Source organism: Notamacropus eugenii, chromosome 1, assembly GCF_028372415.1.
Source record: "Notamacropus eugenii isolate mMacEug1 chromosome 1, mMacEug1.pri_v2, whole genome shotgun sequence".
In the NCBI taxonomy this organism is placed as follows: Eukaryota; Metazoa; Chordata; class Mammalia; order Diprotodontia; family Macropodidae; genus Notamacropus; species Notamacropus eugenii.
This window is the reverse complement of record NC_092872.1, coordinates 7,919,386-7,937,851: the sequence shown is the minus strand read 5'-3', so window position 1 is coordinate 7,937,851 and position 18,466 is coordinate 7,919,386. Positions and strand designations below refer to the sequence as shown.

Below are 18,466 nucleotides of genomic sequence, written 5' to 3'. Positions count from 1 at the left end.
CACATTCCTCTGCATCAGTTCATGCAAGTTTTTGCAGGGTTTTTAGAATCTAAATCCATCCTTTGCATCATTTTTTACAGTTTAATATTCCACTGCATTTATATACTGTAATTTGCTTAGTCTTAGTTTACTATCAGAACTCACTTTGTTTCCATTCCTTTGCTACAACAAAAAAGTACTACTGTAATTTTTTTTGGCATCCCCTCTTTTCTCTTTGGGTTATATGGTTGGTAGCAATATCACTGGGTCAAAGGGTAAGTACAGTTCAGTGACTTTGGGGGTACAGTTCTACATTGTTTTCCTGAAGAACCGAGAACCAATTCACAATTCCAGCTGTAGGACATTAGTAATATTCCCCCAAAGGCCCTGCAACAACTACCATTTTCCTTTTGTGTCATCTTTACCAATCTACACGGTATGAGGCTGAATAACTTGTATTTGTCATTATTGTTTCGAAGCATTTTTTCTCAAGGTTGCTGAAAAACTGGATTTCTTCTCTTGAGAAGAAATTGTAATTGACCATTTATCTACTGGTGAATGGCTTTGGTTTATATTTTCATTGTATATCTCAGATATCATATCTTTATTAGAGAAATTTACTGCAAAGATTTTTTCCAGTTAACTGTTTCCCTCCTAGCTTTAACTACACTGATTTTGTAAAAATAATTTTATGTAAAAATGACTTTATCTTCTTTGTTTCTAGCTTTTGAAAAAGAATTCATCCACTATTCAGTTGTGAAAGGTATCTCCTTTTCTGCTGTTCTCATTTATTGATATGATCTTTTGTATTTAGGTTTTTGTATCCATTTGAAGCTTACTGTGACATATGGTATGAAATGTCTAAACTCACTTTCAGCCAGATTGCTTTCCAGTTATCCAGCAGCTTTTATTAAACAGTAAGTTGTCGGAGTCCTTGTATTTATCAAAAACCATGCTACTATATCCCCCTTCTAAAAATAAATAACCCCTTGGTAATTTTATTGGAATGACACTGAATATATAAATTTAGGTGGTATTATTGTCATTTGTATGTTATTAGCTTGGCCTCCCTATAAACATTAACATTTCTCTGATCACTTAAGTCTGTTCTTATTTATAAAGCATTTTGTAATTGTTTTCATATAGTTCCTGTCTATACCTGGGTAGGTAGACTCCTAAGTGTTTCATATATTTTATAGTTACCTTTAAATGTAATTTCTTTTTCTATCTCTCCTTGCTGGGTTTTGTTAGTAATATACAGAAAGGTAAAAAATTTCTGTGAGCTTATTTCTAGCCTGTTACTTTACTGGTTTGTTTTAATTAATTTTTAGTTGAAAGTAAACCATATCATTAGCAAAATGTTATAATTTTGTTCCCTCTTTGTGTATGTTTAATCCCTCAATTTCTTTTTTTCTTATATTATTATCATGGCTACTACTTCCAGAGCTACATACAAAAAACAGTTCTCACAATGGACATTCATTGTCATGTCATCATGCCTTACCCCTGACCTTATGGAAAGGCATCTAGACTTTCCCCATTCTAGATAATGCTAGCCCTCGGTTCTAGATAGAAACTATTTATTCTACTGAGAAAGATCCACGTATTCCTACACTTATCAATGTTTTTTAATGAGGCTTTGTCAAAACCTTCTGCATTTATTTATGTAATGTTTAGATTTTTATTGTTTTGGTATTAAGATATCTACTTTGTTTCTAATTTTCCTAATATTGAACTAACCCTGCAAGTTGATCATAGTGTATAATCTTTGTAATATGTTGTGGGTTTCGCCAGTTTTATTCAATATTCTTACGCTGATCTTCATTAGGGATATTGGTTAATGGTTCCCCCCCACATACACTTAAACCTACTGTTTCATAGAAGGAATTTTACATCATATATTTTAAAGCACTCAAGAAATGGGAGTTATTCGCCAATCTTTCTTTAATATGAGGAAACAGGGGCTCAGAAAGAGAAAGTGCTTTGTGCCAAGTCATACAATTAGCTAGTGACAGAGTCATAATTTGAAACTATGACCTCACCTCCATCCCAATGATGTCTAAGCTTTTTCCTTCGTGAATAAAACCACTCTTGTGGCTTACTTGACCTCTGTTAGGAAGTTGGAGGCAGAGGAGAAAACAGAAAGCAACTACCAGATTAATGTTTTCCTTTATGAAGGTATGGAGGTAGCAGCAACAAGGGAGAGGGGCAAGGTGATCAGGACTGGAGGCCGTAGACCTTCAAGTACAACGCAGGCTTACGACTCAACAAAGGTCAGAGACGAAGGGCAAAACGTCCCGAGGAGCCACGTCCCAAGATAACATTATCAGCAAGGCTGGTGAGGGCCAGAACTTCAGACTTTAAAGGAAGTCAAGTCAAAGGCTGACCAGAAAGAGATCACAGAATCACAGAACACTCCAAGTGAAAAATCAGCCTGAGAGATCACCTTGGGCCAGACCATCTTTCTCATTTTACTAATGAAGAAACTAAGAGCCAAGGAAGGTAAGTGACTTTGTCGAAGGTCACAGAACTAGTGTCGAGAAGGTAACCATACCAGGCCCTGACTCTTAATCCAGTGCTCCCTGAAAGAGGTTTATGAGTCAGGAAAGTGTGTCAGCCACTCATGAGCTAATCCGGGGTGGGTATCAAGAAAAAATAATATTCATAAGCTCCTATTTCCAGAGCACTTTTCTCACAAAATTTCTGTGAAATAGGTCGGGTGAGGATTATTGTCCTCATTCAGTTCAATTAGAGATACTGGAATACAAAGGTAAAAAAGAAATGGTTCCTGCCATCAAGGAGCAGACATTCTACTGAGGGAATAGAATATGAAAATAGATGTTAGATAAATGAAATACAAGGTGAGTTGAGAAGAGACAGACAGAGAGACAAAGAGATAGAGAGTGTAACAACTGAAGGACCAGATGCCTAAGCTGAGTGAGTCTAGAAGGAAGCCAAGCCAGTGAGGAGGCAGGGTATTCCAAACATGAAGCTTTACCCTGTATGAAGGCACAGAGATGAGAGATGGAGCACTGATTTGGGGAAATAACTACTAAGCCTGAGCACCTGACAAGGAAAGGGCATGCTGGGCAGAAATATGAAACAAAGGAGGAAACACAGTTTGCAGCTAAAATGTGTAAGGCTCTGAGTGCCAGGCTAGTGAGTTCCTGTTTTATCATAAAAAGCATGGATAGGAATTAAAATTTTTGAATAAGGGAGTGATAGGATCAGACTTATGTCCTGGGATTATTATTTTTGCAGCGATGTGGAGAATAGATTGAAGAAGAGAAAAAAATGGATGCAAGGAGACGAATTCTAATGGTCCTGGTGAAAGGTAAGGAGGGCCAGAATTGGGGTGGCAGCTGTACGAGACATGAGTGATTGTGGCAGCCCAAATGATAAGATCTGGGAAGTGACTGACAGGGTAGTGGGGAAAGAGGGAGAGGAAAAGGCCAAAGGTATCTCCAAGGTTCTGAGCATGGGTATCTAGCAGGATAGTGGTGCCCTCCACAGAAATAGCACTTTTGTAAGAGTATACATTTCATTTTGGATGTGCTCAGCTTAAGAAGCCAACAGGACACGGAGCTGATGACATGGAACTTAAGTTCAGGACAGAGATGAGGGCTGGACAGGTAATTTGTAAAGATCAGTGAACCTATGGGATGGCTGAGATTACCAATGAAGAGGGTATAAACCAAGAGAAGAGAAAAAAGCCCAAGATAGACAGCCTTAGGTGATATACTGAGAGGGGAGAAAAGGAGAGTGATGGAAATTAAGAAACAGGTGATGATGTAATCAATTAAGAAGTTCTGGAAACCGCCTCAGAGAGGCCCAGTGATTGGCCTACATTCACACAGGTAATAAGTGATGGAACTCAGCTTCTCAGAATCTAAATCCAGGGCTTTTCCACCACCATTCAAAGCTGTTCCCCTGAGCTCTCTGTGCACTAACAATTTTGAGCTTTGTTCTTTCAAAGTTTGGTTTCTAGATAAGACCTTTTTTCTTAATTGCTATTAATATCTTTTTAAAAAAAATGCCACCCAATCAAAAAAAAGTTACAGTATATACTTGCCCCATAGAATTGTGTTAATGTGATAAAAAAAGAAAAAAAAGGATACTGCCTAAATTCAATAACAGATTCAGTGCTAAACAAGTCAAACTCCAAAGGGGATGCTTTATAAGAGAGACAAAATAATAAAATTAAAGAAACAAAAATTTAGACTCTTAAGACAATGAAGAAAAGTAGAAATGGACAGAGAATGATACTTTCAGACCTCAAATTATACTGTAAAGTATCAATCACCAAAAACTACTTAGCACTGGTTAAAAACAGAAAATAAGACCAAGGGAACAGACTAGATAAGGAAGAATCAGAAACAACTAAATTCAATAACTCAGTGTTTAAGAAACTCTAGAAACCCAAGAAATTTGGGAAAGAATTCCCTTTTTGACAAGTAATTCTGGGAAAATTTGAAAAGATTCAGGCAGAAAACAGGTTTAGACCAATAGCTTACAATCTATACTACAGTAAGTGGAAAATGGGCACATAACTTAAATATTAAAAGTCACACCATAAGAAAAAATCAGAAGAGAATTAGATTAGGTAATTCTCACTAGTATGAAAGGCTATGGGGAGATTCATTAACCAAATAAAAGCAGCAGTCACATGAAATTACAAGCCTCTTGCACTAAAAAACCAACTAGAACGGGGAACACATCAACTGGGAAAAATAGACGGACCAAAATATCTAAGTTTAAAGTCAAGATATACAAGGAATTAACACAAATATGTCTGAGCAAGAACCACTTCCCAAAAGACAAGTGGTCAAAAGACGTGAACAAACAGCTCTTACAAAGAGAAAGGTGAATGTTCACAACCACACGAAGGTTTGCTCCAAAACACTGATTAAAATAAACTCAAATCTAAACAAAACAGATTTTACCTCATACCCAGAAAACTGGCAGAGATGACAAAAAATGGGAACAGTGTTGGAGGGGCTATGGTGATACTGGCACACTAATACATTGTTGGTGAAGCTGTGAACTGGTTCACACAAGGAAGCAATTTTGTCAGCTGGGTGGCACAGTGAATAGTGTGTTGGACTTGGAGTCAGGATCATCCTGAGGTCAAATCCTGTCTCAGACACTTACTGTGTGACCCTGGACAAGTCACTTAACCTCTGCCTCAATTACCTCATGCAAAATGGGGATAAGGATAGCACCTATCTCCCAGAGTTGCTGTAAGGATCAAATGAGATAATTGTAAAGTGCTTTGCAAACCTTAATGCAATATGTAAATGCTGGCTGTAATTAGCATCAAAATTATTAAGAAAGTGACTAAAATGTTCATACCCTTTAAGTCAGCACAAACCTCCAGGAAGTCAAAGAGAGAAAGGTACCACATATACCAAAATATTTGCAAGACTTTTTGAAGTAGCAAATAAATGGAAACAAAGTAGACCCCCATGAAAGAGGGATAAATAAGCCATGGTACAAAGTAACAGAAGATTACTGCATAAGAAACAATAAATATGAGGAATTCCGGGAATCATGAGACTTGTAGAACTGATAGACTGAAGTGAGCAGTCCCAGAAAGAGCACGTACATCGTGACTACAACAGTGGGAAATGGAATGGCAGCTAATTACCACCACAACCAAGTCATGTTGGGGAGTCATAATGGGCAGAAAGGGAACATGAGAGGCCTGTGGAACTTTAGGAAAGAGAACCAAAAGGGCCACAGGAGCCCAGGAGTCAAGGTAGAGCAATGAGGAAAAAAACTGGACCCAAGGCAGGGTCCAGCAAGCAAAGCCCACCTATTGCCCTAGCGGGGCCCAAGTCTGAAGTAAGCACCCCAGAAGGGTGGATTCTGGGACTGGTTGGGAACCCAAATGACCTTAGACTAGGCATTACTGGGAGACTCACTTGCCTTTGGAGAAAGCCAAGAGTCAGGTTCTGTTGTGTACTCTGGGTACCCTTTGGGAAAGGTATCATCGAACGAGCTCTGTTTTGAGAGGCAGAGAACCTAGGTTTGAATCCTAGCTTCCTACCAACTCACTCACTACCCATGCAACTTGGGGAAAAACATTTAAGCTCCTGTGTTTATTTCCTCATGAAAGAAGGTAAAATGAAGAGGCTGAAATAGACCTCTGAGGCACCTTTCAGTTCTAAATCCTATGATTCCTCTGATCCCCCAAATTCTACCAAGCCCAAACCTTCACAGGCCCCTTTTCCCTCCATCTCCAAACCAGCTCATGGCCTCTGATCACAGGATAAATCCTGTGCTCCTAGGGTGACAAATACAGCTTCACCAATTTCCACCTCTCCCCACCTTCTAGGCTGGCCAGGATCCTGGAGCATGGATGGAACTAGGGCAAGACCAAAGCTGAACATTTTATTCTCATAAAGACATATAAAACCTGTCCCCAGCAATGTGCAGCTGGGCTGGGCCAAAGTCAGGACACTTCAGTCACATGTCTTGGCTCCCCCAATGCCAGGCTCCAAAGTCTCTGTCGTTAAGTGTAGAGGAGGAGGGTGGTGTTCCATGAGGGATGGAAGAGAACATCTCTCTCCACTGAGTGCTTTCTGAATCTCCCCTAACCCCCATCAAGGAGTGTGTAGGTCACATAGCAACAGCAGCAGGGAGAGGCGTCACATTCTAGTGGCCTGCAGGGATGGTCACAGAGAACAAGATCTCAGTTCCTGCAAAGAGCTATTCCATTGCCCCATATACTCCTCTCCCTAGCCCAGGCCCGAGAGGCCACAACATCCTTCCCACTCTTCCTAAGAGAGCCCTAAGGCTGTGGCCTCCTGCCAGAAGGAAGTCCCAAGCAGGAAAGTACACTCACCAAGACAGACTGTGTGGTTCTGGGTCTTGACTGCATAAGGGCGAAGGTGACAGCATCATGGATGGAAACGAAAAGATGGCCTTTGGTAATGGAGTCTCCAAAGAAGTTTCCAGACTCAAACTGGGTGATCATATTACCTGGTATAGGAAAGGGGGGAAACGCCATGGTCCCCAAGGGCAGACCAGCCATGTCTCCCATGTAGGACTAGCATTCCCCCAACCCCAAGCCCAGGGCCAATCCCCCAACTAGACAAAATAACTCCCTCTCCCACCCTGCCTAGAGTTGGATCCACAGTCCCACACACGCACCATGACAGCCAGCCAAATACACATTCACCTCAACCTCTTGGAATTCACGGAAAATCTATAACAGAATCAGAGCCCCCCATTCAGGAGAGGACTGACTACTCAAGCCAGACCCTCCCAAACCTCAGTGGTCTCCACTGTACTTCCCATCAGCCTGCCCTCAGCACCTCACTCCCCCACATTCTCCATCTTCTCAGGGTCTCACTACCCTCTCCCCTCCTCCCCAAATCAATCAGATTGTCCTTTGACCCTGAGTTGGCCTCACATTTTTCAAGGTCTTGATACACACAGTATCAACAAAGTTAAGAGTCCCCAAATCCAAAATGAGGGTGTGGAAGTGGGGCTGAGGGAGGCCCAGCATCTCCAAGGTGGGTGTGCACCCTTTGTCAGTAGCCACTGGATTGTCTGGCCTGTCCACACCACCATCCTAGCAGAAAATCAGATATAAAGCAGGGGTGACCAGAGGAGAAAGGCAAACAAGTTAGTCAATCGCACACACACTCACCCTCTCTCTCTCTCTTATGTCAAAGACCTACAAGAGACTTGATTTCTCAAATCTCTTTCCAGTGAAAAGAATTTCCTTTTCAACATCCTCATGAGAGAGTCACAGAATCATGAAATCTCAAGACTTGAAAGACACCCTAGAGGCCATCCAGCTCAACCTCACACTCTGGATATATCCCCTTTGCAGCACACCTGACATGAGGCCGTCCAGCCTTAGTCTGAAGACCTCCAGGGAGGGAGAGTACTATCACCTTCAGGGAAGCTCATCTCCCATTTGTTGGGAAGTTTTTCCTTAAGCCAAGCCTTAATTTGTTTCTCTAGAAATCCCACCCACCACTGCTACTTCTTCTCTCTGAAAACAAGAACAGGTCTAACACCCAGTTCTTGGAGACAGTTTTCCCATTCCCTCCATCTTCTCCAGTTCCTTCAGAAGACCCTTCTAGGGCAAGGATTCTCAATTTGGGCCTTATGGACTCCTAAGAAATCTGTGGATAGATTTCAGGGAGGTCCATGAACTTGGAATGGAAAAAATTTACATCCTGATTTTCACTAACCTGTAACTGAAAGTTAACATTTATTTCAACTGTGAATTTTTTTTCAAATATTCTAGCCACACCTCAGTAGATAAGTAAAGGTTATGAACAAACAGTTCTCAAAAGAATGACACTTAACAACTACATGAAAGAACGTTCCAAGTCATGAATAGTAAAAGAAATGCAAATCCAAACCACCCTAAGATTTCCCTTCACACCCCACAAAAAGATGACACAAGGTGCAAATAGTCAATCTGGGAAAGTAGACACACCAGTGCATTTCAGATGAAGTAATCTGGAATTATGCAAATAAAGTGACTAAACGCCCATACCCTTTGACAGAGAGATTCCATTACTGGGCTTAAATGATAAGAAGAAGTCCCCAAACACTCCAAAATACTGATAGAAGCACTTTTTTTGATGGCAAAAAATTAGAAACAAAGCAGACGCCCATCAACTGGAGAATGGTTAAAGTTCTGAGGTGAATATAATGGAATGTGGCTATGCAGTAACTGCAGACGTGATAACCACCGAGAAGGGTGGAAAGCTCTACCTGAACGGATGCACTTGAGCACCCCCAAAGTCTTTGTGGAGTTTTCGTTTATTAAAGTTTAAGCTTCCCTGAGACTACAATGAGGCAAACAGAAAGAACTACAATTTTAAAAAAAGAGAAATCAAAAATGTTGCACAGCTAATACAGAGAAATGTTTTACATGACCTGATGTGTGTAACTGATATACTGCTTTCCTTCTCAATGGGTGGTGGAGGGGTGAGAGAGAATTTGGAATTTCAAGTTTTAAAAAAATGTTAAAAATAAAAAACTAAATTAGGTTTTTTAAGTGAATGTTAAAATTTACACAGAACTAGTCTGGCTGAAGAGACATGAAAGGAAGGCACCCCACCCCCATCCCACTGCTTGGGGGGCAGGGGGTATCCACAAGTGTGGGATCAGGCCAAGATTCTCAGATGGTTTTAATGTATGGGATCAGCTAGGCTGACTTTTTCCATCTTTTTTTTCTTTTTCTTTTGTCCTTAAAAAATTCTATTTGTTATATGGGATGTCTCTTGGGAACTGGGAAGGGGAGGAGAAGGGAGCCTGGGAAGAATCCCGGTGATGTAAAAGAAAAAAACCCATCAGTAAAAACTCATTTAAAAAGTTTTTTCATGCAAAGGCTTCAGCAGACAACCAAAGAAGCCCATGACCCCCAAATGGTGAAGGAACCCAGAAGTCTCTGGGAGATGTTCTCTGGTCCTCTTGCCTGACTCTGAACACTGTTCTTAAAACGGAGCACCCCTAACCTAGCACTGCAGATGTGGCCTGCTCCAGATCCTTCCCTATCCCTGGGCCCTCTACCTTCTCTTGAGGCAATGCAGATCAGGATCACATTAGCTTTCTGGGTTGCCTCATGACACTGGAGACTCCCACAGACCTTAGAGGTCACTCGAATCCCCAGACCTCCCCCACTTTTGTCTTTGTGAAGTGACTTTGTTTTAGCTCAGGTATAAACCTTTACATTTACTCTTAAGTCCTTCCCTACCCTGATAGCACACAGAGATTCATTCACACATTTCCATTCTGAACTCTCCATTTCAGGTGTCCCCTCCAAACCTGGACATTGGACTCCTTCGCATTCCCAATCTCCATTTCCTCAATTTTAACATCCGTACTATTAGATTCGGAGGAATCTAAGGGTGCTCTTCGGGCAGCAGCCTGTGGAAAGAGAAGACAGGAAACGATGTCCTAACAATTTTGTGATTCAGCAAAATCAGAGGAACCAACGTTGGGGCAGCCAGGCTCAGAGTCAGGAAGGCCTGGGTGCTGGTTCTGCCCCTCATCTATACTGGTGCCTGATCCTTAGCAAACTTCTTTATCTCTCTGTGTTCCCAAGGCCACTCTCTAAGAATATAAGGTGCAGAGCAGGCATGAGCCTGCATGAGTAGATTAAGTGTCCTTGGGAAGCTCTTTCCACCAAAAGAATCAAAGGTGCGGTCCCTATCCTCACTGAGTGTTTTAAACGACCCGTTAGTTTAGCTAAGTGAGCGCTCAGGGCTGCATGTGCAGTGAGCCAGGTTCTTCTGACCTCTCTCTGGGCTAATGTCAGTCTGTACTGGTAGTGAGCTTTAAAGTTTATCTCACTGTTTCCAAAGGGATTGCAGTGAGTCATGTTAGAAAGCTAAAACAAAATGGGGAGCCTGACAAAGAGACCGGAGTAGGGAATTTAGGATAGGTGTGATGAAGGAGTGAGGAGGTCTAGGTGGGTAGAGACCAGAGTGGTAGAGTCATTATCACAAGGGACGAGGGGATTTGAACACACACCGAGCAGCAGAAGGAACTTTAAAAGGCATCGAGTCCAACTCCCTTGTTTTACAAATGAGGAAAATGAGATCCAAAGAAGCTATAACTTGTTCAAGGTCGTAAGTGGAAAAGCTTGGATTTGAACTCAGGTCTTCTGACTCTAAATCTGATGCTCTCTGTGGACATGGTTTGGAGGTCAGGGACCAGAAAGGGTCAGAGAAGCAGAAATCAAATATGGAAGTCATGTGGTCAAAGGCTAAAGGCAGGGAAATGGGGGCTCAGAGGGACCAAATGGATGGGGAAGGAGGGGAATCAGAGGATTCCAAGCTGATGATAGGTCCTACTTTCTTTTGTCGTTTTTCTTTCTTCTGCAATTTCTTTGTCTTCAACATTTGCTTCTTGATCAGTTTCTTCTTCTTGGCAATGAGGTGGTCCACATCCAGACCAATCTGGAGGCAGAGAGGAACGAATGGGCATGGGGTAGGAACCCTGGCCTGTGGGCTCCACACCTCAAATCCTGGGATGTGCGGATAGATAAGGGGAAGGCTCCATCTTCCCAGATGTGATCACCCAATCCTGCCCCATCTCACCTTGTCCTTGAGGGCCTGCCTGTAGAACTCAGCATTGGCGAAGTACAAGGTGGCTGAACACCTGAAAATCTTCACTCCTGGGATTTCCTTGGCCTGGAACCCAAACAGAAGAGTAGCTGGATGGAAAGAGATGGCCCTGGAATGCTGAGCATACAGCTCTTTCCCTTCATATGCTCTGCCACTCCCATGATGCCAATCAGCCACAACTCCTAACCCTGCCTCCATCTCCGTCTTCCTGACTGCTCCCCTCATTACTAGACCTACACTCAAGAGTATCAGACCTAGAACCAGGAGTGAACTTAAAGAGATCATCTAGTCCAACAAGTGATTTGTCCAACCTAGGACAGCTGGTCAGTCAAGTCAGAACTGGAACATGTGTCTAGTCTCCAGCTCTTTCTACCACGCCACAGGGACAACTGCCTGTTGCACACTTTGTGCCCCACCATCCTCTGTCACACTGGCTCAAATCCTCCCAAGTTATCTTCTTCTCTTCCTTCTTCTTCACATCCAATCAGCTGTCAGACCTTTTCAGTTTTACTTTCCCAGTGTCCCCTAAATCCATCCCCTTCTCTCCTCCTACCATAGTTCTTTTTGCCTGGCCTACTTTAATAGCCTTTAAACTGGTCCAACCCCCTCCAGGCTCTCCATTTTCTAAGCTATCCTTCCTTAGTTTCCAGATTGTCAGAACAACTCTGATCATACCATTCTCCCGCTCAAAAACCTTCAGCGGCTCACTATTACTTATAGGACAAAATACTAAGTGAAAACTGGCCTTCAAGGCCCTTCAGAGCCTGGTTCCCAGCAACCCTTGCAGCCTTATCTCCCACCGCCTGCACATATCTCCTCTGCTTTGGTCAGATCATTCTCCCCATTATCTACCCACCCTCAGCTAGAATTCATTCTTTCCCTTCTTCCTCCTGATGAAACTGAGGTACACCTCCTCAGTGAAAGCCTCCCTGGTCCTTGGAGGTCCCATGACTCTCCCCTTCTGCGTGTCTTTAGAATCTGAAGCCTAAGCCACAGTGCCCCAGCCCAGCCTGCACAAACCAGGAGGTCCTCGAGGATAAGGCCTACTTCTCACAGCTCTGCCTCTCCTACATCATCATCATCAGAGCTAGCATTTCTACAGCACTTACTGTGTGCTGGGCACTAGGCTAAAGACTTTATAATTATCTCATCTAATCCTCCCAACAACCCTGGGAGGTATTATTATTCCCATTTTACAGATGAGGAAACTGAGGCAAACATTGGTTAAGTGACTTGCCCAGGGTCACACAGGAAGGAAATGTCTAAGGTCAGATTTGAACTCAGGTCTTCCTGACTGCATGCTCAGTGCTCGATCCCCTAGGCTACCAGCTTCCTCAAGACTGGACACAAAATTGGTGCCAATAAATGCTTGCTGGATGTGCAGCTGGGCAGGCACTGTAGGCCTGAGCCCAAGGTTGAAGAAAAGATTGGTAGGTGGGTGGAGGCACGGATGAGCAAGAGTGTTGGTAAATGGGCAGATGGGTGATGGATGGACAGGGGAAGGAAACTAGAGAAGAGAGGCAGAGGTCAGAAGGTAAACTGAAGGAAAACCATCCCCAACACAAATATGTGATTCCCCAAACAGGGTTCTAGGAAAGCCAGATATCAGGTGTGCCCACCCCAAAGTTCAAGTCTGGCTCCTAAAAGACCCAGCGTGCCACTTCCCCCAGTGCCTCCATCTGAAGGTACAAAGGAAAAGTGGTCTCCTCCACAGACAGCGAGCTCCGAATCTCTCCTCTCCTCTCTATTCCCTTCCCTTTTTCCACCTTCTGTTCTCATTGGTCTCTCTCCTTGCCATCACAGGCCCCCAGAACCTCCTGCTCAGAATTCTGGTAGAAAGTGCTCCCTCTCTTTCTCAGCCCAGGAAGCCAGTCCTCTATCCCAGCAGACCCTCCTGGCACTCTGTGCCAGATTAGTCTATTCTAGATTTTCTCTCTCCAGTCCCCATCTTTGGGGCCAATTCAGTGGTTCATATGAGGGACCATGAGAACATCCAAATTTCTCTGGGTCTGTTTTCTCATTGGGTACAAATGCCCACCCTCCCCCTCTCACAGAAACTTTAAAGTGCTATTACTGGGAACTATTATTTCTCGTGTTAATGTGGTCACTGCCCCACCTGCACTGTCCTCCTTGACAGCGCCTCCACCCCCAATGTTTATATCCACTAGTTATCGTCATGACAATAGCGCTTTTCATTTCTCCAGCAATTTAGGTTTGCAAAGTAGCTTCCTCAAAAAAAATCCCATGAGGCCCAGAGGTGTAAGTGTGATTATCCCCATTTGCAGAAAAGGAAACTCAAGAGATGGGAAAGACCTTAGCCAAAGCAACCCAGGAAGCAAGTGGCAGGGCCAAGCTTGACGTCTGTCTCCTGACTAGTCCTGCCCTCTCCTCCACTGCACTACACTGTCACTCACCACATTTATCAGGGAAAGCTCTCTCTCCTAGACTCCTGCCACTTTTTAAGAAGGACAAACTGCTCCCCACAGGAGCCCAGAAAATCCTGGGTGTCTGCCACCCCTGGGCCCATCCCCATGGCCCTTCCCAGATTACCTCCTTGTACTGGGTAACATCTCTGTAAATGTCTGTATCTGGCACCTGTCCAAGGATAGAGTAACTGGGTCTGTGGGGGAGATAACAGAGAGACACAGAAATAAGGAGATACCAAGAAAGGTACAGGTATCAGATTCTGCAGGAACTCCTCATTCCACCGCCGCTCTGGCCGCTCCCCCCACCCTCCCACCCCCACCCCGCCCCTGCCACACACACCACACACAACTAGGACACCCTTAGCACTGGATTCTCTTGAGGAGGGGGATGTGTAGTAAGTAGGACAGAACAAGGACTGCCCCCCCCCCCACTCACATACACACTCACAGCTGAGTACGGAAGATGACAGAGAGCAGGGAAAAGGCTACAGCAACTGCCAGACCAATGTCCAGGTTCAACAGGACAGTGGCCACAAAGGTCACCAACCAGATCATCTGTGGGGAAAGAAGTCAGGAGGTCAGGAAGCGTCTTCCCCCCTCCCTCCTCTGTCCATGCCTTGCCTCCAACTGCCTCACCATCTCATTTCCCTTCCTTCCCCTCTATGCCCCCCCACTTCCAACTCTTACACCCAACTTTCCTACTTCCCCTTTCCTTTTCTCCCATCCTTACCCTCCTATTTCCCAGCTTGCCCTCATTCCTTCTCCTTCCCACACTCTCCCCCTCCTTTCCACACCCTCTCCCTCCTTCCCCATCCCCTCACCAGGTCCACCCGGTTTGCCTTCCACAGATAGCAGATGTCAGAAAACTGGAGGAACATGCCCTTAAGGTTGACGATGATGATAGAAGCCAGGATGGCCTGGGTGGAGAGTGGGAAGGAGAAGAGGATGTAGGGTCAGCCCAAGCCATTCAGGCAGCCGCACTAGCCCTTGCCTCAGCCCTAATCAGCCCTCAGAAACCCCCAAGCTGATTCCCCCAACCCTGCATCCAATTCCCAAGTCCCCATGCTGGAGAGGGGGCCAAGACATAAGACTTACTTTGGGAAGGTCATAAAAAAGTTCCCCCAACTTGACAATGACAATCAGGATGAGGAGGGAGGAGACAGCCCCGGCAATCTGAGCAAGGATGAGAAAAGTGGAGATGGGACACCTCACATCCTCCTCTCATGACTTCCTCACCTGGCTAAACCACTCCCCCCCACCTTGCTTGGCACCCCATGTCCTTCTCAGATCTGTATGTTCTCCCTCCACTGCAACTTGGCTTTTTTTTTCAAATTTCATTTTTTTTAATTAACATTCATTTCTTTTCTCTCCCTCCAATCCCCAGCCCTCTCCCAAAACAAAAACAAAATCCTTCTGACAAAGCAAAGCAAATTCCCCATTAGCCATGCTCCACCTGTCTCTTCCAAGTTCCTCCCCACAATATCCTTCCTATGCCCTCCATGTTTCTCCCACCTGTACCACCCATGTCTCCCAACATGTTCCCCTATTACCTGTGTGTTCCCCCCAGAACCTTCTTGCACCAAGCTCCGGGACATGGAGCAGCTTATAGGAAAACACTGAAAAAAGCTGCCAACGAAGTTACTGAGGCCAAGAGCAATCAGTTCCTAGGGAGATTGGAGGGGAGGGAAGGTTATTAGATTCAACAGCAATTCCCACTGAGATCACTCCTCCCAGCAATCAGGCCCTTCCGTCCAAGGTCACCTCCCACTTTCTAGGTCTCCTCAGTATGTTCCTCGCGTCACACAAAGCAGGCTCCGCCACACTGGACAGGCTCCCAGTTCCCCTGAGCCCATCAAAACCCCCTGAACATGACACACCTGGTTATTATCCACCTCATAACCATGCTTCATTCCAAAGATCTTGCCAAGGGAGATGGCAATGGCAAAGCCAACCACAGCGATGGCAAATGCATTTCCCACGATCTTGTCAAAGAGGTGGTGGTCAGGCAGCCGAGGAGGCTCCAGTCTTGGGGGAGGGAGGCACAGGACCTTCCATTCTCAGTCCTTTTCTGCCCCAAACCACGAACCCACAAACCAAACCCAGACTAACAAACTCTGAGGGAGGCAGAGCCAAGGACAGGATGTTTGCCTACTCCATCCCCATACCCAGCTTTGGGCTATAGCACCACGGAGAAAAGAACAGGCAGGGCAGGCTCGGGGCTATGGGAAAATCCACCCAGGGCCCCTGCTGGTCCCTCACCCTGCAGGGATGTCACCCACGATGCCCACCCCAAACTTGTCCTTCAGGCCGACTCCATAAGAGATCGCTGTGGCTCCAATGAGCTGGGAGGGAGGAAGAGGCAGAAAGCAACATCATAGATCTAGAGTTGGAGGGAACCTTATAGGTCATCCAGTCCAATCCTCTCATTTACAGCTGAGGAAACTGAGGTCCAGTGAAGCTTCCTCAACTAAGTGACTGGCCCAAGGTCCCCTAAGTAGTTCAGACTCAGAGGTGGTATTTGAACCCAGATCCTGAGTCCAGAGTGAGCATTTTTTCTACTGTTCCACACTGCCTCTATCACATCACGTCTCAGGAGTCCTCCCTCCTCCTTTTGTAGGAGGTTCTGAATCTCCAAGGGTCAGAAAAAAGCTCTTCCCCTCTGGCCAGAGTCCAAGTCACCACCAGGTCAACAGCCTTGTTCTATGTCCTCCAGATGAACCTTCATCCCTCTCATGACCTCACCCCCTGCACCCCAAACCATGTCTAGGGAGAGAAGAAATGCTCAGAACCGTTCCCATTTCTATTGGACTTAAAGGTTTACAAGGTAACTATCTCATCATAATCCCCAAAGGGAGGCACTGCATTGTTCCCATTTTACAGATGAGGAAAACAAGGCTGAGGGAGGGAAAGCGACTTGGCAGTAAAGAGAAGCCAGCACTTGAACCCAGACCATGTGATTTGAAGTCCAGGGGCCAGGCCTCTATGTCCTGCTCTTCCTTATCCACACCCCTAGTGCCCCCCATTCCCTAAGGATCTCTGTCAGGATGGGTAAAAGTAGTGCCTCCTCCCTGTGCCCCTTGTACCATGAGGAGTTCACTCGGTATAGGCATGGGCAGCCTCCGGCTCAGTTTTTGGTTTATTATCTTCATGGCTATAAGCAGGATCGAAGCTATCAAAGCAGTGACCACAGTGCCCACGTTGCTTTTCGGTAACTTCCAGATGATATCCAACACTATCTGTGGGGGATGCAATGGGGGCATGAAGGGGCCCCCACAACCCAGGGCCTTCCCTCCTGCTTCCTCCCAGTGACTCACATAGATCTGGGACAGGGGCCCTGAGTATTCTTGAGTGTTGAGGCCAAACACATGCTTGAGCTGGGACACAAGCACCTGGATAGAGGCCGCTGTGGTATAACCCCGAACCAGCGGTTCTGACAGGTAGGTCACCACGAAGCCAACTTGTAAGATGCCCAGTCCTACCTAGGTACAGAAAGACAAAGGAGCAAGGGATGAAGGGGTGATTAGGGAGACAAACAGATGGACCAACAGTTAGAGAGTCAGAGATCCATAACCAATGATCAAGACCTTGACAGACAAACAGAAAATCTTGGGGAGGAATGGACAGATGAAAAGGAAGGCAATGAAGTCAAGAAGACCAAAGGAGCCCCATCCCACTTCACCTGGAAAACACCAACTAGAAGGCTCAGGGCTGAGGCCACTTTCACGCGGTCAGCATCTCTAGCTGTCACATTTACTGTATCATTTCCAGGAACCAGGAAAGCATCATTAGGAACCAGGGACTCAGTCACACTGCCCACCATAACCGACATAACCGCAAAGGTCCCTGCAGACCAGAGACCACAATGGACTCTCATCACAGGAATGCCGCTGGCTACGCTTGAGGCTGACAAGGGAGGTAGGGCTCTGGAAACCCACAGTCAGAGATGTCAACAGAGGGACACAGGGTAAAAGAGAGAGCTAAAGCATGGTGGGCATCTAAGAGAAGTACTCATAATCACCTCTCTCCTCATTCTTCATCTCATGTGTGAGCCTCATCTCCCACTACAGACCCCAAAGGCACAGCCTAAGGTCTGCTCCCATAGTCTTCCCCACAATGTACCCTCTCAGGGCCATCGAGTAGGAAGAACTCATTACTGACCAGAAGGAGAGGGATGGTCCATTCAGGATTTGGGGACCCCACTTACCCACAGAAATGTGCCGCGAGGTACCAAACAAAAAGTAGACAAAGACGGGGTAGAAAGAGCTATAGAGGCCAAAGACAGGGGGCAGCCCAGCTAGGAGGGCATAGGCTAATCCTGGGGAAGGAGAGAACATCATTGTCAGCCCCATCTCCATCCACCTACACTCAAGTCCCCAACACACTGCCAGCCCCCTCTCTGCACCCCCATTTGCATCTCTGGGGTATGATCCCTTCATACTCTCAATGCTTTCTTCTACCCCCAGAGCCCTATGAGGCTCACAACCCAATGGGACTAAAGCTGCCAAACCATCTGCCCACCGCAACTTGCCCTGTGGCAGCTGTACAATGCCCACGCTGAGGCCAGACAGTAGGTCTCCCAGGAGAAACTCGCGGACTGGGTACTTGGGCAGCCAGCTCAGGATGGGCAGAAAGCGGCACAGGGTAGCCCAGGCTATGGCTCTTGAACACCTGTCAAGAAGAAAGGCGTTCTGGGTGAAGATGGAGTCACTGCCTCTCCCCATTCCTTCACTGCCTGCTCCGGGTTTCCCCTAGATAGCACAGACAGAAAAATGAACATTTGAAGGCAGAGATCTTTGGTCAGATGGAAAATTAAGGGAATGGTTGGAGAGATAAGTGGATGAATGGTAAGGATAAAAGACAGATGAAAGACAATCAGCAGGTATACAGTAGACTCAGTCTCCCCTGGGTAGGAGGCAGACACCTGGCTAGGGAAGCAGGATGAACACATGGTACGCCCTC

At 45.5% G+C, this 18,466-nt stretch overlaps 1 protein-coding gene and 1 long non-coding RNA gene across 5 annotated transcripts in view; one reads left to right on the top strand and one right to left on the bottom strand.

Annotated features, from left to right (window-relative positions):
• Positions 1-1,728: 1,728 nt before the first annotated feature.
• LOC140532880 (uncharacterized) lies at positions 1,729-9,850 on the top strand. Its single transcript, XR_011976718.1, has 3 exons — positions 1,729-2,481; positions 3,241-3,313; positions 9,763-9,850. It is a non-coding gene; the product is annotated as an uncharacterized lncRNA (long non-coding RNA).
• SLC26A6 (solute carrier family 26 member 6) overlaps positions 6,357-18,466 on the bottom strand; it is a 25,335-nt gene continuing 13,225 nt past the window's right edge. For 2 of the 4 annotated variants that reach the window (XM_072651882.1, XM_072651894.1), the window contains exons 3-21: positions 18,036-18,175; positions 17,712-17,822; positions 17,187-17,350; positions 16,822-16,986; positions 16,591-16,743; positions 15,767-15,849; positions 15,385-15,532; positions 15,058-15,171; positions 14,603-14,680; positions 14,329-14,424; positions 13,956-14,062; positions 13,632-13,701; positions 11,055-11,147; positions 10,809-10,913; positions 9,778-9,879; positions 7,397-7,558; positions 7,135-7,189; positions 6,827-6,963; positions 6,357-6,644 (exon numbers count right to left, since the gene is read on the bottom strand). In XM_072651882.1, coding sequence (XP_072507983.1) covers positions 6,630-6,644; positions 6,827-6,963; positions 7,135-7,189; positions 7,397-7,558; positions 9,778-9,879; positions 10,809-10,913; positions 11,055-11,147; positions 13,632-13,701; positions 13,956-14,062; positions 14,329-14,424; positions 14,603-14,680; positions 15,058-15,171; positions 15,385-15,532; positions 15,767-15,849; positions 16,591-16,743; positions 16,822-16,986; positions 17,187-17,350; positions 17,712-17,822; positions 18,036-18,175 — 2,098 coding nt within the window. In that variant the 3' untranslated portion in view covers positions 6,357-6,629. Of the gene's footprint in view, positions 6,645-6,826; positions 6,964-7,134; positions 7,190-7,396; positions 7,559-9,777; positions 9,880-10,808; positions 10,914-11,054; positions 11,148-13,631; positions 13,702-13,955; positions 14,063-14,328; positions 14,425-14,602; positions 14,681-15,057; positions 15,172-15,384; positions 15,533-15,766; positions 15,850-16,590; positions 16,744-16,821; positions 16,987-17,186; positions 17,351-17,711; positions 17,823-18,035; positions 18,176-18,466 lie in introns of those variants that run through there. The other 2 variants (XR_011976706.1, XM_072651904.1) reach the window with 2 other exon arrangements.